Source organism: Glandiceps talaboti, chromosome 11 (genome assembly GCF_964340395.1).
Source record: "Glandiceps talaboti chromosome 11, keGlaTala1.1, whole genome shotgun sequence".
NCBI lineage: Eukaryota > Metazoa > Hemichordata > Enteropneusta > Spengelidae > Glandiceps > Glandiceps talaboti.
Window position 1 is genome coordinate 4,470,730 of NC_135559.1, and position 26,771 is coordinate 4,497,500.

General features: G+C 34.3%; 2 protein-coding genes across 2 annotated transcripts in view; one reads left to right on the forward strand and one right to left on the reverse strand.

Annotated features, from left to right (window-relative positions):
- Positions 1 to 764: 764 nt before the first annotated feature.
- Positions 765 to 20,368, reverse strand: LOC144442690 (protein O-mannosyl-transferase TMTC4-like). The gene is made up of 15 exons (XM_078132065.1): positions 20,013 to 20,368; positions 16,455 to 16,674; positions 14,923 to 15,010; positions 13,983 to 14,095; positions 13,222 to 13,482; positions 11,359 to 11,561; positions 10,571 to 10,748; positions 10,153 to 10,281; positions 8,893 to 8,972; positions 8,388 to 8,495; positions 7,518 to 7,659; positions 4,508 to 4,622; positions 2,265 to 2,377; positions 1,445 to 1,642; positions 765 to 900 (listed from the first exon to the last, which is right to left on the reverse strand). The coding sequence occupies exons 1-15, from the start codon at positions 20,366 to 20,368 to the stop codon at positions 820 to 822; spliced, it is 2,385 nt and encodes a 794-aa protein (XP_077988191.1). The 3' UTR covers positions 765 to 819.
- Positions 20,369 to 21,546: 1,178 nt separating this feature from the next.
- The window catches only part of LOC144442498 (sodium/hydrogen exchanger 1-like), a 17,648-nt gene continuing 12,423 nt past the window's right edge, over positions 21,547 to 26,771 (forward strand). Inside the window, exon 1 of the mRNA XM_078131857.1 lies at positions 21,547 to 21,621. The gene's annotated coding sequence lies outside the window, so the exon portion shown is untranslated. The remainder of the gene's footprint in view (positions 21,622 to 26,771) is intronic.

Below are 26,771 nucleotides of genomic sequence, written 5' to 3' on the forward strand. Positions count from 1 at the left end.
CCTTAGCATATAATCATACAGACATTCTAGAAACTAAAGGCCAATATTGTAACAGTACTGTGTATTTCTATCGTATCACCAAAGACGATGCAGTACTGTACACCATAAATGCAAGCTTCGTGAGTTCTCTGTATGCTGTAACAACCTTTACCTGTGCAAAGAGCAGAAGATAATCTGACACACTGCTGTGAACCACTGCTTTGGCTCATTAGGTCTACTTACAAAGTGCTTTGCTGCCTGTATCTGTGCATATTCCTTATCAGCTATTGTTCACTTTACCATTTTATTATTAAAATTTTATTTAAAACTACTTTAACTGTATCTAGTTATTTATCTACAAAGTCTGTTTCTGTAGGTGATCAAGTTTATCCATTCTACACATAATCTACCATATTTGGCAAAATATTCTCATAAATTTCTTATAAAATATACACTAATTATCTTTGATACAAATTACAATTTATCAAATGTATTATTTCTAGAAATATTAATACTGTGATTAATACTTGATTGTTTTAAGGCACAAACAATACCTCATCCCTGTACATACAATGGACTGTTCCATCCCAATGTATACGACTGTGGGGTTGTACCAAAGCCAAGGGATGTGAGGGGTGTGTTCAAAACTGAGTTCATTTCCATGAAAGAAATCTATAAGTTAGATTACTTTTCCAGAAAATGTTTTCACATTACATTTACAACATTCAAACTTGGACGTTTAAAAGTTCAGACCTTTGAAAGAAATACTGTACACAATGATTTAAGGCACGTTAAGTTTTGGCTAAATGATTGATACACTGAGCAAAATCAGTGATGTCTTCAATTCTTATTTGGCACACTGCTGGATTTCACCTTTGACCCAACATCAGGTTTGACCTTTGACCCACCAGCTGGCTTCATCTGAAATGGACAGCAAAAGCAACGTTATATTTGTTATATTTCAATGCAATTATTACTGATGACAACATTTCATAATACATGTCAATGCAAAAATATATCTGAAACCTGAAATCTCAAAAATCCGCCAAATTATGTCAAGTCGTATTTGCTCTTGTGAGGTAAACATTTCTAAGTAACTGCTAGTTACACTGATATTTTCAATAGTCATACTCTTGCTAATGACCAAACCATAGCAGTTGTACAGTACACAATTTGACGCACCACTGATGCACACAATTTCTAGTGATGCACCAAAATTTGATGTTCCCCTATCTCTTACTGTGTGATGACTCAAAAGAAACGCCAGTTTTTATCATTTTGACTCACAACAACAAATTTTATCTAACAGTAACACCAGAGGGTACACTGGTGAGTCACCACATAGTACGGGATAGAGGAACACCAAATTTTGGTGCATTGCGAAAGAAATGGCTGTGTATCAGTGGAGCAGCAAATTGGCTTAGAGGTCACACTGGCACACAGACCTAAAATTAAAAAGCTTTACCTTTGCCATCTTTCTGTACAGTTTATTTATATTGTCTTTCATAGTTGGACTGTCTGGATCAAGCTCTAATGACTTCTTGTACGACATCTCTGCTTTGTTGTACTTTTCCCATCGATGATACAACACACCAAGGTTACCATGGTAATTAGCTGAATTGGGTTTCTGAGTCAGAGCCTTCAAGTAATACTTCTCTGCTTCCTGATTGATGGAGATATGGTTATTGATTTCATAATGTCAGAGCTCAGCAGAGATATATGGTAATTTATTTATTTTTTTTGAAAAGCATTGGTAACTAATTTCAAATAGCCTGGCTGGTAGAAACAACTTTGTATTGATAATTGTTTCAATGATTCTGATTGTGGAAACAATATATATAGAGATATATTGTATAGATACACCATGATTCCTGATTGGTGAAACAAATAGTGATAAACATATCAAACTTCATGATTGGTCGACGACACAAGGGACAACCATTTATGATTGCTGGTAACAACACTGACTATTACATCATGCTTCCTCATTGGCTGAACAAACAGTGATAACGATATCACACTTTACTTTGTGATTGGGTAAAAGAACTGTAATAACTATTTCTATGCATTCTAATTGGAGAATGCAACTCACATGCTTCCTCATTGGCTGAACAAACAGTGATAACGATATCACACTTTACTTTGTGATTGGGTAAAAGAACTGTAATAACTATTTCTATGCATTCTAATTGGAGAATGCAACTCACATGATCATTTTTCCTGATTGGTGCAAACTACATGTATATCTAAGTCTACATTAGTGAATAAAAAAAGTTTATACATACTGCATATTTTCCAGCTTTGCCATACACATTTGCCATTCCAAAGTATAACCCGTCATCATCTGGAATGTATTGTAAGGCTTTCAGTGCTGCTCCTATGGCTTCATCAAACTGACCTGCAGGAGACAACAAACAATATTGTAGTCATGTAATGTTTTAACTCTACTACAACCCAACCCACCACAACCCAACCCACCACAACACAACCCAACCCTACCCCACCACAACCCAAGCCAAGCCAACCCACCACAACACAACCCAACCCTACCCACCAACACAACTCAACCTACCCAACCCAACCCACAACCCAGCCCAACCCAACCCAACAAAACCCAACCCAACCCAACCCAACCCAACCCAACCCAACCCAACCCAACCCAACTCAACTCAACTCAACCCAACACAACACAACACAACCCAACCCAACACACCTTTACTTGCACAATGCATATATTAATAACCTCTATATTACCATGGAATCCGATGTCTCAAAGGCCTAGTTTGGATTATGAATTCAATCTAGGTGTGAAACCAGTACCCTGGCAGAGTTATAAGTTGGTAAGAGGCAAGTGGTTTAACCACTCGGCCACTAACAACCTTTGTATACTAATATGCCAGGAAACCTTTGTTATGCAATCAACACTACTAACAATACCAGGAGGTGGTTTTTCATCCAAAGCATACATCAACATAGTTTCATCAGGTTCATCCGAGTAAAAAATGTGACAAACTCAGCTTGTGCCACTTTATCATTGGTCGATCTGGTTACTGTAGGACTATTATGATGATCACATGGTTTGATATGACCAACCACCATATCAATTCAAAGTCAGCATAGAAACATTTCCAAATGTGCCATATTCCATTTATCCCCACCTTGTAGTCATTTTTAAAAGAAGTGCCACAAGAGAGCACCAAGTGAGAAGAAGTGATGACTAAAATCACACAGTAGTACATGGATAAGTCAACAAATGTGACTAAATCAACTCTGAGTGCCTATGATTACTTGGTTTGAAAATAGATTAACGGAAGTTTTTGGACTGGTTGTGAATGCCACTATCTTTTGCAATGAAACACTGGGAAATCATTTTTTTTTTCAAAGGAAGCTATCATACTTAACTGTCATGGCACTCACTTCTTGTCTACAAGCTGTTTCTGAACAGCACCCCTAGTGGCTAAACTATGAAAACTATTGTTTTTTTTCTGATAACTGGTCTATGGCATATCGCAACACACCGTCCATACAAACAAATAACCTTCTAGTATCTACAAAGAGTTACCAATACCATCAGTTGCATTACACACACAAAAAGTAGTCTCAGAGAAAGTTTTGATAGAAGTTTGGTCACACATTACAGTATAGTCATGAATCCAGGTTGTCAATATTTAGTATGGTAATCTGAGGTTAATGTAGGCCAGATACTTGCCTTGGTTATACTATCTAGACAAGTTTGTTGAGATAGTTAGCTCAATACAAGTTTCTGGGTTATGGTTAAAGCTATACATTCAATATTAATTTTCACACTTTCAAAGCATTCAATCGGAGATTAGACTGTAAGATATGTCATGTGTTCCGCCCTCACAGGCCTCCTCTTTTGACCGATGTGTGAGGGCGCCCCATCAATTTATTCAGTAACAGAGGGGTTTTGACGACATTGATAATGAAACATGTTTTCACAAAATTCTGAACTCTGATTTGTAAAACCAAATTCATAAATTTCTCTGTTTTTCCAAAATCAATTTATACAATAATTTACAATGGTGATAGTCAAGGCCCCTAACAGCAAAGTCACTAATTGTTATCGTAACTCAGTCGATTGTTTTCAGATTGCCAGGATGAATTGTAGGAGACAAGCATTTCTTTTCTCATGACAGCTTTAAAGACCAGATAATATATATTAAATGTATGAAAGGGAATGTTTCAAAATAGAAGTTTTGAAATTTTATATGCAAGACTGAAATAAGTGCCTCTTGAGTTGAGCAAGATTTGAATCAATGTAGACATTCACTGGTTATTTGAAAAATATCACCACCCAGAAATTACAAACAGGGGCCCTGAGTACCTGAAATGATCATATTATTGAGGATACTTTTATCAATTTCATGACAGCATGGATTCAAGACTACAGAAAGCACGGCTGAAGTAGCTAGCATACTATTATAGTAGTTTGAAAAAGTACCGATAGACAGCAGAGAGTGATGTTGAACCCAGCAGTATGCTAATGTTAGTACTCATGGTGTCTTACCAGTATTATCAAGAAGTGCAATTATGTTACTCCATGATAGTTTGTGGTCAGTTTTAAGTTGTGTGGCATTATACCATGCCTGCAAAGCTGCGCCATGGAACCCTTGGTCTAAGTACTGAGAAAGAAACAGTTATATATCAACACTTGTGGTGATAAATTACTACCATTGTAGAAGGTATGCTTTGTAGTCTACTGTGTTCTGGTAGTACTCAGTCAGTGACTGATTATCAAACTTTTAACAGTGCCATGGTGTCTAAAAGGCTTTCAAGAAAAATATATACTTAATTGATCAAAGAAATTGATATATGGTTGCAGCAATCTAGAACCTTAGTGTTCAGGAAGAAGGAAAATGGAGAACCCATAGAATATCTTTGTTCTTCCGAAGAGTCAATCTTACATCTAGATCTGATTAATTTTAATCAAACCCAACAATGCTAGGCAGGTCTGAACCAAGACTGCAGGGATAAGTGGCACAAGAACCAACTGCTTGGCTCACAAGAACCAACTGCTTGACCACTGATAACCCTAATACATTAAGTCAGGGTAATATCTGTACTGACTGACTGTCCCAAGTTTTGTGTGTGACAGATTTCACTAAGCTAATTTTTGGCTGCAAATTACTAAACAAATTCCAAGTGATGAGTTGAGTAGATACCAGCACTTGGGCTCACAAAAGACAGTAATTTTACAGCGTACATGCTGTGTTATCAACACATAGACGAAATTAGAATCATTTTCCTGTACCTAACTAGATTTGTAGTTTTGATGAGCATAGTCTGGTATTATCTACTGAGAAAAGTATACTAGTGTAGAGCATTATGCTTGCCTTATTAACAAGTTGGACCTACAACAATCACAACAGTCAAGCACTTTATAGGTAAGTGTTGACTTGAGCCTTGTTGTAACTGTACATTGCACTCTAGGTGTATTTGATATACATACTAGGATGATTGCCAAAACAAGTTATTAAACTGTGATAAAAAGACATGTGGCACCTTTTAAGACATTTTCATCATCCAACTCTGATAAAGCACAGACCAGAACAGAATAGACGATGACGTAATAACTTCTATAATGGTAGAACAAGCTGACTGTTATTTGTAAATATTACCATCAGAGATTAGAATGTTATGTTGAGTTGTACAGATATTTCAAGTTAATAATTGATGGTTTTTTTTATTGAGAATTAATAAATTTGATGTACATATCATTATTATCATTTTTCAGATCTAAATCAAATATATTATCAGTATTTGAAACACAAAAACCATGGAAATTTTAAATGTAACAAACATTCAATTAATCATTATTTCAAAATTATAGGGCATATTTATACTTCCATATCTGTGAATCATGACATTTTTGAGCATGCACTTATTTCAGTCCAAGTTCATCTGCATCTAACTTGGAAAACAAATACTGAATTTTTCATTAGAGGTAAATTTTAATCTGGTTTACAAAACAAAGAAGTGACATCCTGACAAATTGAACTTAATATCGAAAGTTTATTATGTAGAAAGTTTGTCTCCATACTGCACAGTATATTAGGAATTAGTAATTAGCATTAAATGAACATTAATAAATAAAACTACACAGCACAGAGGTTTGTGGGTAGGGTGGTCTTACTTGTTCAGAAATATACATACAAACTCAAACTAAACTTCTTACAATCTCTGATGCAAGTAACACTATCAAACAACAGTTTAGAAAACACTGTGCTGAAATTGGACCAAAAAAAAAGACATAAAAAAAACTGCAGTGCTGTGAAAAAAGACTGCTCTCACCTCCGTTTTCATATGTAAGAATGATATTGTTCCAAGCTTGAAGATGGTCAACTCTTAAATGGGTTGCATTTTTCCATGCATTCAGTGCTTCTGGGATTCGTTGCTGTTCATAGTACTTATAAAGAACACACACACATAATGACAAGTGAAAGGTAGGGAACAATGGACATGCGACATGTGCAGAGTGACATTTGAAATTGACATATGCAAGAGCTATAATATGAAAAAAGACATTGACGTGATAGGCATGTGATAGACATGTGACATGTGAGAGACATGTCACGTGACAGACATGTGACATAAATTGGACAGAGATAAAGAGAAGGAGAGAACTTGGATACATATGTAGCTGCTGTGTATGCACAAGTATTTGTATTTTGATATGTGTAACCTCTTCATAAGAAACTCTTGAGTTACCCATAGACACTAGAGTGAACTCAAGGGTCTATGCATTACCTAGACTGTAAGGTACATCGTGTCCCTCCGCCCTCACCAACATGCTCTAATCAAAAAGGATTGACTGATGTGTGAGGGTACCCCATCATGGCATACATTGTGCCTGCTAATGACAGCCTTGTTGTGGGTCAGTATGATAAAACTGGCATTTCTTGTGAGTCACCACATAGTAAGAGATAGGTGAACAAAGTCTGAATGTTTGGAAGCAGGCCATGCATTACACTGTAAGATACGTCGTGTCATGTTGACCGATGTGTCCTGTCACACTGTACCTTACAGACTAGCCATGCACGAAGCAACTACAGCGTGAAACTCAAAGTGGAAATATTAAGAAAGCGAAGAACATGGCAATAATGAATGACAATGAAAATGATAATGAATAGGTCTTGGAAAGGAAACACACACATATATCAAATGGCTAAATCACAAACAACATTCATTCTCGCAAAAAAAAAATCTGCCAAAAATCTGCCATGTCTTATGGTTGAAAAAATGCACAGCATATCAGGATATAACAATAACTCTAATTCAATGGAAACAGGTATATTTTTAAGGCTGCCATCAATTCTTATTGTAATGCTAAATTAATGCATATCAAAGAGCTGTAAAGCAAAGGCAGGAAAATAAAGAACTGTGTTTTATCACTGATAATACAAATTAGGATAAAGTTAGGGAGTCTAACCAGTTCCTATACCTAGCTAACTTTACTCCCAACTCCCTAACTTGATTTCCACACTGTTCTTTATTCATACCCACTAGAAACAACTTACCAGGTTGCCAAGATTAAAGTAACAGTCTGGGTATTTGCGTCTATGAGTCAATGCATTGTGGTAACTGATCTCAGCTAGTTGATATTTCTTTAGTGATGCCTGTACGATGCCAAGATTCATCCAGGCTGCAGCAAACTCTGGTCTGTGAAAAGAGAACAATAAATAGATTGTAAATCAGACATTATTAGGAGTAGACTAAGTAGGAAGGCTGAAGAAAATAAGTGAAACCATTTTGGTGATTATTGTAAATCTGAACAATAAACAATTCATATCTGAGAGTACACATGTACAAATTAATCATAATTCTCACATACTTTGTATTGCCATATATTAAACAGGTGCACAGTACTTGGTCCCTACAGGGTAATGAGTGTCAGCATTCACAACTAGTCATCATCATGAAGTTTGAAAATTGACACAATTTCATTGATGTAAATTGTAATTGACATAAATTAATGTTAAATAGAATCTCTTCTCCTTTTACTGTTCATTTTCTTATACACCTGGGACACAAAGTATAATTGAGGTCAATACTACTTAACTTGGACTGCCCCAACTGAGGCCAATGATACCTTATTTGGACTGCCCCAACTGAGGTCAAAAATACCTTATTTGGACTGCCCCCTAATGAGTTCAATAATATGTTAGTTGGACTGCTTCAATTGAGGTCATTTGCAATGCTTAAATTAAGGTCAACAATACCTTACTTGCACTGCCCTAATTAGGTCAATGATAACTTATTTGAATTGCCCAAAATTCAGGTCAATAATACCTTATTTGCACTGCCCAAATTAGGTCAATAATACCTTATTTGCACTGCCCTAATTAGGTCAATCATACTTGGACAACAGATCAAGGTAAATATAATACCTTATTCGGACTGCTCTGTTCAATAGTTTCTCTGCTTCCTTCTCTTGATTTCTATCTTTAAGGATATTGGCAAGATTATTCATGGCTTGATCATATTCAGGGTGCAACCTATTTGACAAAGGGGAAAAGAATTTTTTATTTCAAATCATAGATTAATGTCAACTTGTATAGTAAATTCACTGAAATTCAAACTGATCATGTGACAGTCACATGATCCAAGTGTTGCATATGAATAAATGAAGGCATTTTACAATTCTATAATTCTTTTAACTATAGTTGTACTTCCTTTTTAGAGCACAAAAGAATATTTTTAATTAACTTTAATTCTTTAGGTTTTTACTTAGTTTCATTATTGACATCTTGCTTGCATTAGGAAAACAAATCTGAAACATCAATATTAGTATGGAGTTGATTTGTCCTTCAAAGATAAGATATGTAAGCATGTCTTTTTCATCATATCTGGTACTTCACACATCACAATATATTAATTTTTCATTTCCCTTACCTTACTGCTTCCCTATACTCAAGTATTGCCTCTTCTACATTCCCTCTATCAGCAGTATTTTTGGCAATATTGTAATGAACCTGTAATTAGTATAAACAATTTACTGCATTTTTGACAATATTTGTCATCAGTGAAAACAATGGGGGGGGGGGGGGGGTAACATCTAAACATACACATAGTTTGATAATGGTCTGACACAAACAATTATCAAACTACATGTATGTATACATTTAGAATTTTAGTGTTATTCCCCCAATATTTTCTTCGTTCAGCCAAGGAAAATATGAGTGACCTAAGGGGCCTTTGTCACTACAAATCGCTAGACGAGTGGTGACATACATTTGTACTTTAGGTCACGGGTATTTTCTGGCTGAATGAAGACAAATATTGGAGAATAACATAATTATACCAGAGCCAGTAATATCAAAGCAAAAACAGGGAAAGTAATATCAATTTTCAACATTTTGACTCATATTTCAAACAAAGCAGAACCAGTGATGTAGACATGTGTTGTCATGACAGACATGCGTTGTTGTGACATAGAATGACCAGAGTATATGTATTCCATATTTTTTGTTGAACCTGGCTTGTGCATGTCATAATATTAGAAATGTGACACAGACCAATTAGACAGTCTGAAGACTTAATATAGAGGAGTTCACATGAACTTTCTAAATGTAGCAGCAGATTAGTTGTTGCTACTGATATACCTTGAGACATTTTAAAATGATGGTTGCTGTGTCAATCAAGATTCTATACTTTTAAAGTCACTTAAATTTCCAGGATTTCCTCAGCCATAATCCAGGAATATTTGTGGTAAACTGTTGAGAATTTCCAGGTGAATTTTGTGGTACATCTCAACAATCTCAAACAGCCATTTGATAGAAAGTTTTCCTTTCAAGCAATGGAAATATTCAACATAGATAACGGATTATAAATTTCACTTTCTATGACGGAATCAGATTTTCCACAGTTTTCCAGAAGTGGTTAGAAATTCCCGACTTTCAATGTGTGTATGAATGAATGAATGAATGAACGAAGGAATGAACGAACGAACGAACAAACAAACTTATGAACAAACATATGAGCAAATGAACCGATCAATCAAAAAGAATTTATATTATGTCAGACTCCAAAATCAGTTCTGTTCAATAGCACTAAAATGGTTCAATCCACACCAATTGCTCGTTTGAACCTGTGTCTTCAGCTATTGTCGACACCCCAAGTATTCTAACCAGTGATTAGATTTATAGACATTACCTTGGCATTGAGAGGACATACTTTGGCACCTGCTTTGTATAATAATTCTTCTTTAGTCCATTCATGACTTCTTATCACACATCTCCACACATTAAGTACAATAAAAACTATTAAAATTATTTTTAAAACCTAAACAGAAAAAGAAAAAAGTTGACTTATTAGGTTGTATACTGGACAATACTAACCATGTGGGAATGAATGTTCAAGGATGCTAGGTTCATAGTTATAAATGACAATTTTATCGACAGTCAAAACAGTTTTTGTAATCAAATTTGAAATGTCCACATACATCTTAGGCTGGCATCGCCACGACGAGTATATCACAATAAAAATTTGGGATTTGCTTCCTAAACTTTTTTTTGCTGTGATTACAAATTTCCATTTTTCTTGAAATACTTACTAATAGCTGTTACAATACCTGTTGTGATTGTTTGCGTTTCCTGCATAGTTTACAGAGTCCTATAGTGACCAGCATACTATAACCTAAACTTGGTAAATATAATTGTCTCTCTGCTATCACAAAACCAACTCTGAAGAAAAGGTTGGCTGCTGGTAGAAATGGAATGACCAATAGGGCTAGTGACATGATAAGTAGCCTGAAATGGAACAAAAGAATTGTCATCATATGATAAAATGCTGTAAAATACTGTCTTTATCATAAATCCCTTTACAAGTCACTTTTCTCACATTCCTCATTAGTTTCTAAAGATGTACATACTACATGAAAAGTCCTCTTTATCCATCTTTGTCCAACCTTTACCACACTTTTGATCCACTTCATGATCCAGTGTCCTGGGAGATAATGTAACCCTTTCTACAGGGCTAAGAATTTTACAATTGTTCAAGTTCAAAGTTGGAACTTTGTTTCATGTTCACCACTTTTAAATAACCTTAGCACAAGTTTTTTTAGGTTGAAAGATGAGTAGCAGAGCTGGTTTTTGAATAGAAATAGCATTTTAACAGTAGATGTATACCATTAAGAAGGGAAATACAAGTACAACCGGGTTTGTGACAAACATGCTACAGATGGTTTTCAAATCTAGACAAAAGCTATCAAGCTTGTGTGCAGTGACTTTCTTTTCAAAAATATAGTAATTGCACTGTCCTTATCACAAACCAATAGTGGGTGAGGAACTTGAATGGACAATATACTCGCCACTATAATGCGCAAATACAAAGTGAGAAAGGTCTAGTTATTCTACATACCTTTTTTCATGACACTCCTTTGACGTGGCACCATACCACAACAGACTTCCTAAGATAACCCAAAAGACTAGTACAGCAAGAATTCTAGGATCTGTAATAGTCTCTATGAGTGGTACACAACCCATGGCCCAGTCAAAACATAACCACCATGGATTGATTAACAACCAACAATTCAATGCATATATGTAGTTGTAATTTATTGTCTACAAAAGAAAAGAGAGAGAGAGGGATACTGTAAAATGAAATATTGATTACGAGGAATGGTTCACTATAAACCAACATGCTACTCAGAAATGACAGATTCCATGATATAACAGGATGGGGATGGTTGTGTGTGTGCAAGTGTGTGTGTGTGTGTGTGTGTGTGTGTGTGTGTGTGTGTGTGTGTGTGTGTGTGTGTGTGTGTTTACGTACGTGCGTGTATGTGTGTGTATGCATGTATGTATGTATGTATGTATGTATGTATTATGTATGTATGTATGTATGTATTATGTATGTATGTATGTATGTATGTATGTATGTATGTATGTATGTACGTACGTACGTACGTACGTACGTATGTATGTATGTATGTATGTATGTATGTGTGTGTGTGTGTATGCATGTATGTACGTATGTGTGTGTGTGTGTATGCATGTGTAAAACACTGGGTTTGAAGGTTTCACTAACATAGCTGAAAAAATTATTTTCAATTATGCTAATTGAACTTGTTGTACATATAAATTACAGACTGTAGGCCCTGCTGACAAGCTTTTATGTCATACATCACTGCTTTGCTTGTAATTTCCTCATTTCAACAGAGTAAAGTAAACAAGATTTTAATGAGCTTATCATAGTGTACTGTACCTAGGAATATGAATAAGTAATTGGAATTTCATTTTTGCAAATAAATTAACTTAATTGCAGTTCAAAGAATTGAGCGAACACTTTAAGGTTTTATGCTGTCCTACAAAAATCAGAAATGGAGGCTGTCGCTGTTGATAACTGATACAGTTCTAGAGGTAGGTTTTAACAAATGGAAGTATACTTGACTAAATAATTCAACACCAAATTTTAATGCTAATATGTGAATTAAGCTGTGTTTCTTTAACATGTTTATTTTATATGTAATTAATTGTCATTCAAAGGAGCAACCCTGGTTTTAGCTGTGGCAATTATACAGAACTCAGAATTACTTGTGGCACAATACAAGTGTATTCTACAATGAATGGACAAAAGTACTCATATGATATGACTAATATTTGGTTGCCCTTGAGCTGGTGGTCATGACCATAATATATTAGGAAATGATGACCTCACAGTAACCAATGTTACTGTCATGAGCATCAGACCTTGGGCAGGCAATAAATCATGATATTACCCTTGCTAGCATGTGTTTTTCAGTTATTCACTTGGTGCGTAAATGATAGAAGACAATACTGTGAACTCAAAGCCATGCATATGTTCTTGAAAAAGCTCACTGAGACACAAAACTAGTTGCAGATCCAAACCATCTTTGAACTCGTTTGCCATTGATATATATATATATTTACGGCTGTACACTATCACATGGTTTATTGCACACATTGTGCACACATGTGTTTGTCTATCTTTCACCATGACGCACATGATTCATTCAAACTTGCCATAAAGGTGATAGTCTATTTTGTTAGAGGAAACTCTAAGGTCTTGTGTCAAAATATAACAATCTACATTATGTTACATTGTATCATCAGTAATAACTCATGTTATCATTTTTTTTCATATGAAAGCATAATGATCAAAATTGAAAGATTAAAATGAGTTCAAAATTTTACAATTTGATGCCAACAAAAATATAGTGAGTTGTTCGCATGAAAAGAACAACAGTCAAAATGTACATACCCTTGTGATGATATTCTCAGCAAATGATGCCGGATTGTCAACGGGTTGGAATGAAGGTGCTCCAGATCCCATGATATACCATCTATACACTAACATAATGGTTGCCGAGACAACCAATATCAGCTGTCTTAATACTAATGAACTAATCCATCGGCTATTGTCATTTGATGATGTTTCATGTCTGGATTTTGTCTTGGGACTAAGTACCTCCATGGGGTCTATTCTACAGATGATGATGATATCATAGGCACTACACACACCCTGATGTAGGAGTCAAAGAACAATAATATCAAAATTAGTGACAAGAATTAAAGATGGCCAAATCCACAGAAGTGTGTATGTCGTGATAGTGCATTTTGATTTCATGATAGACTTGCTTATTTTAAGTTTAATATTTGTTCATTCTGTAAACATTGAAATTTTATCTCTTTTTCATTCAGAAATATTACTTCATAGAACCCAGAAGATAGTGAAACTTGAAATTCTATAATCCATGTCTGGATGATTTTAATCTTTTATCAAAAAGTACATGCAAATAAAATGTAATGGTGAACAAAGCAGTTTGAAATTGGGGAAAATGTTATCCAAGGACCTTTACACCCCCCCCCCCCCCCCCCTCACTACCACCATAACCATGTTGTGGCCATCTTTGTCTGAGAAACAGTATATCAAGTTTCATATTTTTAAGTTAAATTGAGTAGAACAGACACAAACAGTATACCATATGTGCACAGTTTGTTTTGATTCTGGTTTATACTTACAATGGCTGTGATACCCAGTTCTTTAAACAACATGGCAGTAGCACAGCATACAACACTGAGTAGAACCAATATAACTGAGAAATAACTTGGTCTTCTACCATGGCATGATATGTCTAGTTGAGGAAAGGAAAATATTGCTATCATTAGCAGCCCGAAAATCAACAGCTACATTTGTACACAAATATGTTGACAGGTGATTCAATACTGCTAAAGCTGTACAATATAATTACAATTAAGTCATTGTATCTAACAAAAGAGTTTTAGTTTCAGCACTAGTGTAACTTTTAAATTACATACATGTGAATGACAAGTTATGTAATGAGAGTTTAACCAAATGTCATTCCTATAGTATTACGAGTTGATACTAGCTTTTGGTGCTATACATCCACATGTAGGAATGGCTTCTGTAAATCCATACATCCATCCATCCATGTGTCTGTCTCTCACCATGAAGCATCCGATTCATTCAAACCTAGCATAAAGGTGAGTCTATTTTGTTCGAGGAAACTCTAAGGTTTTGTGTTGAAAAATTATATAACAATCTGCATTGTTTTTTAATATGAAAGAATAATGATCAAATTGAAAAATTTCACTGAGTGCAAGATTTCACAATTTGATACCAACCAAAATATGGTGAGTGTATTGGTAAACAAAGATACTGTAACAGCTATAAGACATTTGCAAGTAAGTCAGCAAAGATAGTCTACTGTCAGGTGATTACACTAGGAGGTCACCTGACCAAAAACATAACATCATTACACTGATGACTTCTGAGTGATTCAGATGAAAGCTACACATGTATGTAGTCGCTTCAAAAACTAGATTCCAATAAGGTAACTTCACTACTACTAAGTCAACACTCATTCTATTAATAGATTTAGCTTCATGGAATATGGTTTCTGGAAATATGAAATAACTGATTTTGAGTTGTAAAATTTACCTGCATGACAAGCCCTGATATAGAGTGTAAAAGACAGATAAAAAAGTAAGGCACATAGTAAATCTGCTCTGCCAACCACTCCAGCTACCTGGAAAATACAATGTTCCATAGCTAATTAATAATGAACATTAATTTTGATAAATATTTCCAGTAATAATGGAACAAAAAATGTTATAATAATAATGTTGGTTTCTTATATAGCGCTTTCCCACACCGTGCTCAAAGCGCTTTACAATTATTACCCCTGGCTCGGATCAGAACAGCACAACGGCCCTTTAGTCTTCCTCAACTCCCCGGGGAGCATACAATCCATTGCAGCCATTTTTTAAGCGCATAGGATTAAAGCCTTCACATTGCAACCTACATCCTACCAGGTCCCCAGTTATACAGCTGGGTTGACTGAGGCACAGTCGTGGTTCAAATCTTGCCCAAGGACTTTAGCCACTCAGAAACAAACAGCAGGCAGCGACGGGGCTCGAACCTGCAACATATATATTACCTTTAATGTAGAATACACCTTGAAAATAAACTTATGTTAATTTGTTCTAAAAAACTCATACCTATTCTCAGTTGAAATCACTGGCAAAAAATGAGGGGTTACGATATGAATTTTGTAAAGCTTTGTAAATAGATATCAAAATGATATCAAAATTAAGCATTTTCAGAATCCAATATGGCCGTCAAATCCAATATGGCCACCGAATCCAATATGGCCACCAAATACTGTGTTAAAACTATGGGAAATACAAGGTTGTCAATTTCCTTGTAAACAAGACAGTGAACCCATAAATTTCTTTTACCATTTCAAAAGGACCAGGAACAAATGAAGTTTGGAGAGATTTTAAGAATTTTTATTTTCAAGGAAATTGGACCCCAAGGCACATTCTATCTTAAATCCCCTTTCCACAATGTCATAAAAGATGTGATTTTAGTACTGTATACTCATTACTCCTGGCATACATGTAGTTTTACTATGGTACAATCTGTTATACTTCTTAAATTCTCATGGACACATACATATTTTATATGCCACTAAGTGTATTTGATAAATCTGTCATATAAGGAAAATGTCAGATAACTATAAGTATAAGTACTGTATATACAGCTGGGTAAACCACAGCACTGCAGTAAAAGTATTTCAAATATTGCTCAAGGACTTCAGCATATCAGAAAAGAATGTTAGCAGTGGTGGCAGGGATTGAGACCCAACAGCAATATGGCTGATGCAAACCTCGCTATTAAATCAGCAATCATGACTTCACAAAAGCAATGTGCAAGTCCACAAAACTCAAATATGTTTTCTGAGGACTAAAATTTTACCCAATACACACAACATAATATGATAAGCTGAGAGTATTTCGCCTGTAAACTGTCAGTCTTGTTCATTCTATGATAGAAGGTGTTGTTTATCATGATGATGTCACAAAGTGACATGATCATGGCGATATTTTTTCACATAAAAGTGAGGTAACAATCTGTGATGTTCTTGTTTATACTTTGTAATGTACAGAGTTAAACTATAGTATACTTACACTTTCTGTATGTATTGGATGAATGGCAAATAATACTGCACACACAAGGCTGGCTCTTGGTGCTGCAAATACCGTCTTTCCTTCACTACTACTAGGTTGTATTCCACCAAATAAGACAGAGAACATATGCATAAAGAGTATACAGACCACGGTGTGTAAAATAACATTGGTAAAATGAAATGACATTGGATGATAACCACCACTCAGCCAATAGTTCCATCTGAAATCGGAAAGGATGTCAACTTTATTATATTTATAATTGGCAATCTACATCATGTACCAGTGATATCTTGGGTATCATATTTTCTTAAGATTTATTCACTTATATACATGTTATCTTACTGGATTGTACTTTTGACAATGCTAAATAATAATGGACAATACTACTATTAGATGGACAATACATGTATAACCACAATTTCAGAATTTAAGCTCAATTTGAATTTTGGGTACAACATCTAATATAACTAAACTCATATACTGTAATAATTTATACAGGCAATATAATCAAGAAATTTTATTTTTCTGAAAAATACAATTATCCACTCTGCCTATTTTACACCATTAATTTGACAAGAAATCAAATGTCTTGGGTAAGAAAGTCTTCAAGAATATTATCTATTTTCAACATGTTTTCTTTCTTTTTATACATTAGTGACCCATTCTGGCTCTGATGAAGAATTTACTTTGTCTATTTTCATGAAGTACATTTTGTACAGAGAAATTTTTGGCAGGAAGCCTTTCACTAAGATTTTACTACATCGAACAGATCGACGAAAATTCTGAGTAAACTAAGTTAAACTAAAATATACCATCATGGTATTTTCATTGAAATTATTAGTGTTTATGTTAAGGGTGGCATGTACAATGTAGTTAAAATCTACCTGAGTTCCTAGGTCATTTTAACAAGGTTTCCTACAGTACCACATGTCAAACTGCTAATTTTTTTTTCCAGATTTCACCCTATCTGTTATCTGGACTCACAAAAATTAACAAAAACACTGTATTACATGTACATGTACACAATGTACCATGTACTACCCCCCCCCCCCCCTTACATGTTAATGTACATTCAACAACATCAAATTTGTTCCTTCATTGTGTTGTGCAATGTAATGTATGTAATGCCAATTATAACTTGAATGCCTGATAAAACAATTTGTTTCCCATTTTGCATGGATTTGTTTTTCCTGTTTATCCAATGAAGTACAATGTACATACTTAAAGTTTAGATAAAATTTACTTCATTGTGATCATTTTACATTTTCATAGATCGATAAAAGCAGTAAAAATAAATTCCAAAAAATAAAAAAAAATATACCATGCAACCAGACAAGTAAGTAACTTATTACAACTAAACCACATTCTTTAATCTTTTGTTCTATGTGTTGTGGAATGTAGTTATTGGAATGTCAATTATAATGTCTGATAGTGTCATGATAGACTGATAACATGACTCTAAATGAATGCTCAAGGACATGTTTCACTGACTGCTGGTTTGAGGTCATGACCTTTAATTCAGAAGCCGAATTGTTACAGTTCCCAGTGATGTGTGGGAGTGAATTGTGGTTTATTGGTAGTTATTGTGCTCCTCACAGTGTATGCTCACAAGTAGATACACACAAATAGAATGCCCATGCTGTTACAGGTGTTACATTATAGAAAGCCTGGGCTATGTTGACAACCAAGTACAGAGCTTTTGACTGTGGTAATTAAGTTCTGAAGAATGGCAGTTTGGAATTTGACTGATTTCTAATAATGTCTGACAAAGCTTGTCCAGAAAATGAGAAGCATACTGAGTTGGTCACAACATTTTATTATTAAATTATTGTTCAGTGCAACTTATAAGTGGCTTCTTTATAAAAGTTGACATAATGAAGTTACAACAAAGCTTGTCCCAGATAAGAAGTATACACTTAGCACTATAGCATGAAGACTTCAATTCACTGTTCAGTGCAACTTACAACTGGCTACTTTTTGTTAAATAAGGTTGACATAATGAAGTTGAGCAATAAAGCAAAAATTGTCCTGTTGAGCTTGACAGCCAAGTCTCTGGAGCTAAAAGCAAATGCCAGTTTAGTGTACATGTAATTCAGATGTAAATTTGTAAAATGTACCCAGTGAAGGAATATATCTTTTCATATATCAGTATACAATGTATATGCATGGTACCTGTTTAATGACCTTTTATTCTGTAGCTAGGTATAATTAGAGCTAGATCAATGTTGTTCTATTTTTCATCTGGGACATTGTATTTATTTTTTTCTTTGACCGTCCCGTGTAAACAATTTTCAATGTCTGACTCTTCAATCTGTTAGTTTGCTTTCTTTTAGGACATTCTGACAGAAGTGTCAATTACTTTGCAATTATGTGTATACATACATGTAAGTTGTTTACAAGCACACACAAATGATACTGAATAACTAACTATACAACAGTTCTGTTTATACATGTTTTTGAAACTAGGCAACAGAGGGGGTAAAAAAATTGAGTGAGTTCTAAAAAATGTATAAGTGAACTACAGTATGTATATGCAGGTTTAAATAAGAAAGGTAAAAACATACATTTTTTGTATAAAAACTGATGAGCAATGGGAAATATGATGAAATTAGAGAGAAAGTACAGAAAGAGTTGCTTACATTTTCAAATCCTTTCTCTATTTTACATTGAACGTACTGTGTATCTACTATTTGCATTTGATGCACTTAAGTTATAGGGAAAAGGACAGCTCGGTGGCCTTAAGTTCTATGATTAATGAGAACTACTGTGATATGGATAAGGTACTACAAGGCTAACATAGTCCAGAAACTTTGGGTTATCTTGTTTATCTCATCAACGTTTCTGCTAAGGTCAGGAAACCCAAGTAACATAGTGAACATAGTGAGGACTCTAGTAAAACTTTCATACCATAATTTTGATAGGGAATCCTGCTTGGGAAGCTCGCGTAGATTTTACTTACATTTTGTACTCTACTTCCATCTAAAAACTGGTAGAAAACACTAGTAAAATGCTTTGAGAATTCAGGCAGATGTTACCTACAATCCTTTTCGGAATAAACACTGCATGGGAATACTGGTAAAATTCTTAGGAAACTCAGGTAGATTTTATCTACTATACTTTCCACCCAAACAAAACCACTCAATTTTGTGTGCACTCTACCATACATATTTATCCAAGCATGCTCCATTACTCATTGGTAGACCATTTCACTATGTTCTGTAAAGGTTTAGCAATCCTAGGGTTTTTTTCATATATCCTTTCTGTACTACAATTTTAGAGGGGAAACCAAGTACATGTATAAATCCCTGGGAACTCGGGATAATTTCATCTATTTAGTTAATAAAATAAAACGCTACTTAACAGTCAACTGTGACTATTATTATTATTATATATAAATAATTAAATGACATCATTGCTTGTGTATAAAAATGATTTCATTAAATCAATATATTTATAATTTATCTAATGATAATTGTGCTATATCAAAATAGAAGCACCATGCAAGTAAGGGAAACACGATTCAAGACGAAACTGTCCGAGTATTTTAGTTTTCCTTACCTGAATGTTAATATTGTCAGTGGTCGATAAGATTTGTGACTTTCTTTCTTTGTAAGTTTCTTCCCCCAGAAATCATTCTGGAATATATCAGTCCATGGTGTTTCTGGTTTCAAGTCATCATTGGTCAAAATGGCTTCAGTGTCATCAAAAACAAAGTCTCCATAAATACTGTTACAAAAACAAACAACTGATAACAGTCCAACAATGAAGGCTGCAGACTTGAATGATAGTTTTGGTACTGGAAGAACAGAGTCCCACTCACTGGTTTCAAGTTGGAGGGGTTCTGGTTTTGTTGGCCCTGTATGTGTTCCATTTCTTGTCTTCTGTCTGTGTCTTGGTGATACGTGGTTTTGCATGTTTTCAAATTAATACAGCACAAAGTCAACATACAAAATGTTATCATACTAATACAAAAATATTCTATCTTGCAGAAGTATTTTTCTGAAAGAATCAGTCAATATATTGCTTTGATTTTATACAATTATTGCTGTTTGAATGAACAACGCTTAAATTTCACATCTGGTCATATTGGTGGGAAAATCCTTTATAAACTCTTATTTATTATCTGTGCACCTTTTCCTTCAACTACTTTTCAAAAATATCTGCTTTGTTTACAACTGTCATTCCACTAAAGGAAAATAAAGTTATCATAAAATTTTCTCATCTAAAATCATAAACTGGAAATGACATTTTTAAGGTAATTTTTTTTTGTACTCTTGATAAAAATAATATTAAAGAAAAAATGGTGTCAAAACTATCTGTGGAAACAAAAATAGTCTGGAACGAAAATCAAAACTAATGATAAAGTTAACGAAGGTTTCACATTTGACAACAGACGAGGAGAAATCAATATCTATATTACAAATGTACTACACGAAAACGTGAAAATATTTAAGAGATGCCATTCTCGGACGTCCAATTCTCCCAAATCTTCGTCGATGCAGGCCACACCTCCACCAGTGGCGCCAGACTCCACACGTACACTAAATATATACCAGTTCAAGTCTTCGTCACAAAAAAATCCAGCAAATTACACAGCTAACTGATGACATGGCCACCATGGTGTGGCTCGGCAGTCTTCTGAGTATACCCGACAATAAATTCCAACGCCAACTCGTATTTCACAGCTCATGTGGAAATGCATATGGATTGTTGACATGGGAATTTGAACTCCGCATGAGAAACACAGGTGCTTCTGCTTCTAGTTCTGCTTGATACTTTGCAAAACAAGTTGTGGTAATACACGTTCACGTCAGGTGTTTACCAGCCAATGTTTTTGTCGTCTGCTCACTAAATAACGGTTGCCTTCCCTTGAGCCCTGGTCAGCTGATTGTCAACTCACTTCTAAGCTTACAGCGTGTTTGATTTTTGACTATCAACCTTGCAAAGTCTTGATATATTCAAAATATGCATACGAAATACCTTTCAAACAGAGTCCATGCAGCGCCATTTTTCAACTACAAAACTTTAGTCTCGCGAGATAATGCGAGATAATGTATGTATGTTACCTTTGACCTGCATAATTCACGAAATTTGAATGATAGAAGCGATCGCTGGCTGCGCGCTGCGTTACAATGTTTACAGTGTCTTTTTTGTGCTGAAGCGATCGGTAAGTGTATTTCCTTCTATTGCCAGTGAAACATCACAGAAACCATACTTTAAACTGATCAGAAGCACGTTAGTCAGAACTGTATGGTAATCGCACGACGGTAAGCGTGAACTGCACAGAGCGTGAAGGTTGACAAGTTGATTACCCCCGGTGGTCATCAAGCATGGATTCCCATATGTGCCCCGCCCTCCTCCAGGTTGTTATATAACTCAGCGATCCTGTAACTTTAGGGATCAACATTTTATGAAACTATACTCTAATGTAAATTGTCCTACACTGGACAAGTGTTGTGTACTAGAGTTGCTCCGTGCCCCCCTCCCCAATATTTCATATGGGGGTATGTGACCCTTCCTGCTGCCTGTGCTACAATACAAAAAAGACCTATTAAGGATTTCCAGTCACAAACAGATCCGTATTCATAGTTTAAGGATTATAGATGGTGTCCCCCGGGTTGCATTGCATCATGCATGTCATTGTCTGAATTTGTCATGAGAGAAAAATCTTCCAGTCATTTACCTTTATTCCGTTGCTGTGAAGATTTTTCTAAAGCATAGGGGTGTTCCCAAAAAGCAACGCCCATAATATATTTGCCTGAATGAAAATAAAACATTGAGGAATAATATAGCAGTATACTGCATGTTCCCACATACCATTTGTTCAAGACTCAAAGGCAAGGTTTGGTCATTTTTTCTCAGAAGCTGATGTGGTTAGTTTTCCTTAGAAAGGTAGTCTAGTTACTATACATGTAGTCATTTTCATTTTCTATGATCTCGTCTCCATGTATAGTCAAACGGACAAATTTTACTGAAAATCTAGCTAAATCTCCTGCTGGGGAAAGGGTGGACAGCGCATGCCAATAGTAATCCATCACACACTGACAGGTGGTTGTAATTGGTTCCGTCATTCAGTTTACTACAAAGTCAACCTCCGGTTCGAAGGAAAGTCAAGTGAGGACGTGATAACGTCATTACATTTATATCAATGCTCCAATAACATTAAACTAATGCAGTTGGTGGTATAAACAGAATGCTGTTGTTCTAGAGAAATCCATTTGACTATATACCGTATACGGTGGAAATGACTTAGAAATGGAACACTACATAGGTTTGTTCATGAATGGTTTAATACAGTAGAAAACAGCAATGTTAGAATTTACATTCAGCAAGCAGTATGAGTAACAGTTTGTACAGGAATACCATTTAACATTTGACATCACCTCATTTATGTTTATTGCTGTGATCTTAATTTATATGTGTCAGGTGATATTCATTTTACGCTGCATTTCAATTAAGGATTTAGTCGATGAAAACAAAAATTCTGAGGTTGTGATGAAATCGACAAAGAGAGTATTATTGTTATGTCTAGATAGAGGATGATTTGTGACATCCATATGTACATATACCGTATCATGCATACATTGAAGTGTAAAGTAGTCTATGATACAGTGACATTATGTTGAACCATGACTTACAGGATGTATACGGTAACTAATACCAGAATTCATGATATATACAGTACTTCCTTATACCCCTAAACTCTGTAAGAAAGGTACACTAATTTTAAAACATGTTTGCAGATTCCAATATCACAGAAATGATATGTATTTTTATATAACTAAATATTTTTATATAAATAAATATTTTAAATATTTTTATAAATATTTTAAAATATATAATTTGAATATTTTTATTTTTTTATATATTTTTGTAGAGCTTAAAACTACACTAGCTGTACCTGGAATATAGTTTTTTTCAATCAAACAACAATATATTCATTGAAAATTTTAAAATACCAATAATTAGACATTGTATATGTTAATTAGAAGTTAATTTTTTCCACAAGTAGTATAGTCTCAGATTTAAATTATGATTGCATTGGAGCTACTAATATTACTAATATTATGGTGCAAACTGAAAAAAGAAGAATTTGATTGGATTTATGACGTTATCGTGCTATATAATGTGTACAGTTGAACAAATACATTTACCCAGAGTTGATTCAATACTGTTCAGGGTGTACAATATTATGAGTAAGTCAATTATATCTAACGAGACTGAGTCGCATAAAATTTTGCAATTGTATTAGTACACTACAGACTGTAATTACATGATTATGTCTCATCATGTATGACATCCTTGGGTGTGTATGAATATATTAAAATTCTACTAGAGGGTAAGTGACCATTTAAAATAATTTAAATCCATAAACAATACTCAATGACATAAGGAATAAATAATTGCACTCTATTTCAGACTAAAGAAAGAGAGTGTGCATACAACTAAAATACAATTCTTAAAACTTAATTTTTTGATACATAAATATGTAATCATATTTTTTTATGACGTGTGTAATTCATGTATGAAACACATTATTTAATGATTAGATAATTAATATTTGTTTTGTCAACGATGAAATATCAGTCACATTATAAGTGTTGTTTTGGAAGTGCTTATTTCTTTTCCAATTAATGAGTTTACAAGTAGATCTGTTTATTTCTTCAACACTTGAATGAATTAAAGGGGTAGGTTTCAATCCCAGGTCATTGCATTAGTATTATCTTAATAATTATTCTTTTGTTGTGGACTATCATTTTCTATAATTCTGTTATTATTATTATTATTATTCATTTATTAGTCTTCAAAGGATATATAGTTTACAGCTCACAACTGTACAGAATGAATAAAAATAATATTCACAAAACTTGTCAAAAGGGTGAATAAAAACAAAGACAAGCTACACAAATTCAAAAATGTTCTGCCAAAGAACTGATACTCACACTGAGATTTGACTCCAAATCTGAACTGGGCGTTTGAAAACTGTAATTTCCACTTTCATTTCCTACTTCCTGTATTGTTAGTCATATAGATATGGATTACTTTCACTGTTTTTGATAAAGGTTGGGGAACCCCGGTAACAGAAAGGGAGAAAGGGGTTAAAAATGGCAATGTTTAATTTCCCCATAGAGTCTATGGTGAATTTGTTTAGGAACCCCAGGTAGAATGACATGGGAACCCTGGTAGATTTTACCTACTTACCACCCTTGACAAAAACCTTGATTCACTTGTTGGGGAGGTCTGTCTTGTAGGCAGCGCCCCCAGTGGCAAGAGTCTGGGTAACCGAAACTAGATTGCTGTTGTAGATACACTGTATTACATGGAAAAGTAAATCAACAGGATATGTCAACTTTTCAAATCATACAATATGTTGAACTTTGACCTTTCCTCATAAATGATGGATTTCTTAAAATAGATACCCTTTGTTTTCATAAATACATGTATCTGTATGATAAGATTGAGATACCAGTATCATTATCCTGGGCTGTTTATAGCATACATGTACAAGTTTCATATAATCTTTCGTTCGAAACTGTCTCAGATTCAACATCACTGTTGCATTTATAACCCACCTTTATACATGGCCATGGGGACGGTTTAGCTGAATTTGTCTGAAGCCAAGGTATTTACTGTATTGCAAGTTGATCAACATAATGATATTCTTATTCACTGTATCTCCTCGCCCCTGTTGTTGTTGTTGTTGTTGTTGTTATTATTGTTGTTGTTGTTGTTGTGTGCATATGATGAGCTATACTTTATTTTTATCATAACTAGTAATATTAAATAGGTAAAGGCTGAGTTTATAGTTTTATACATTTTGGGGCATAATTTTTGCTGTATATTCAAAAGGTACTACTAAGTCTAACTCACACTCACAGTGTTCTACTTTAATACTGAAGTATATGTACTCATCACTTGCAATGATGGACTGAACTCAAATTAGTTCAACTTATAAACTAACCAATGACATAATTTATCATATATATAACATGTTTAGATATGAACAGTGTCAAGGAAAACCCTACTGTGCTATTAAAGTGGCCATATGATATGGATGAGGATTGGGTATTTATTGTGGATGTTTAATTTATAAAACGATTTTATCATGGCTTCCTACGTGAAAAATCAATGCAAATTTTGCAAAAAGCTAAAAAATATGAAATAAGTTTGTTATTTTGCGTACAGTAACAAACATTTTACACATTTATTAATCATTTGCAATTTATTGAATTACAAACACAAGCTCAGCCTGAGACTTAGTCAATACTGTTTCATATTGGTTTTTCAAATAGGATGCCGTGATAAAATTGTTTTATGAACTAAACTTCCAAACTAAATACCAAATCCTCAATCCATATGGCTACTTTTTTAAAAACTGTTCTTACAATACTAGTGGCATGGAAGGCATGCATTAATATTAATATTATTATTATTACTAGAATGTTATAATACAGGTTTTATGTAAATATTCATCATAACATACCCAAGAGGAAAAGTGTACTATATTATAATAAAATTATATGGGTTGTCAATGGCTGAGTGATTAAACCACTTGCCTCTTACCACTGCGGTTGGGGTTTGAATCCCATTCAGGGTTTGATTAAATTTACCACGCTGTTAGTAAGAAGAGTGTCATTCAGTTTGACCGAACAACGCTGGTTTCCTCCTGCATTAACACTGAACCCATGAGGGATGGCCCTCACTGGACTTCTTGGGAGACAAGTGTTTATATAAAGATTTTTATACTAACAGTAATAATGTATGTTTTGATTACAATTGAGATTAGTACCAGGGTAGTTGTATACAGACTTAGCAGTTTATACAAACAACTAAGCCAGCTAGCCAAGACTCTATCCTATAGGTAGTGTAATTCAAAACTGATTTAATTTGTATATTAATTTGTATTGAAACTTTATAACACTGTTTCAAATTACTTTTATTAATAATATTATTCTTCGTTATATTTTTGACGATCACATGCTCGAAATGTACATCATTACTATTAGTATAATATAGTTTAGCTGGGTATCTTGATATTCATTATTATTTTTTTCATTAATATTATGTTTCAACTCGTTGAATAGTTATTGTTGTTGTTTTGTTTTGTAGTCTTTATTATGATGTGTAATGTTACTTTTGAAAAGCCTATAAGTGTTATTATTATGATTTTTTTTCCAATTTTATTTTATTTGTACCTTTAACAAATCCCCAGGGTTTTGTTACGTGTAATCAATAAATAAATAGATATTCAGTATATGTTGATTCATAACCTTTCATTCCAATGATACCCCATAAACTATAGTATACTCATGCATT

Coding starts and splice junctions, on each gene's coding strand:
- LOC144442690 (XM_078132065.1), bottom strand. CDS start 20,368: ATGCAAAACCACGTATCACCAAGACACAGACAGAAGACAAGAAATGGA. Junction 14,096..14,922: donor TATCAGGGCTTGTCATGCAG/GTAAATTTTACA, acceptor TTCCTCAACTAG/ACATATCATGCCATGGTAGA. Junction 7,660..8,387: donor AACAGAGCAGTCCGAATAAG/GTATTATATTTA, acceptor CTCTTTTCACAG/ACCAGAGTTTGCTGCAGCCT.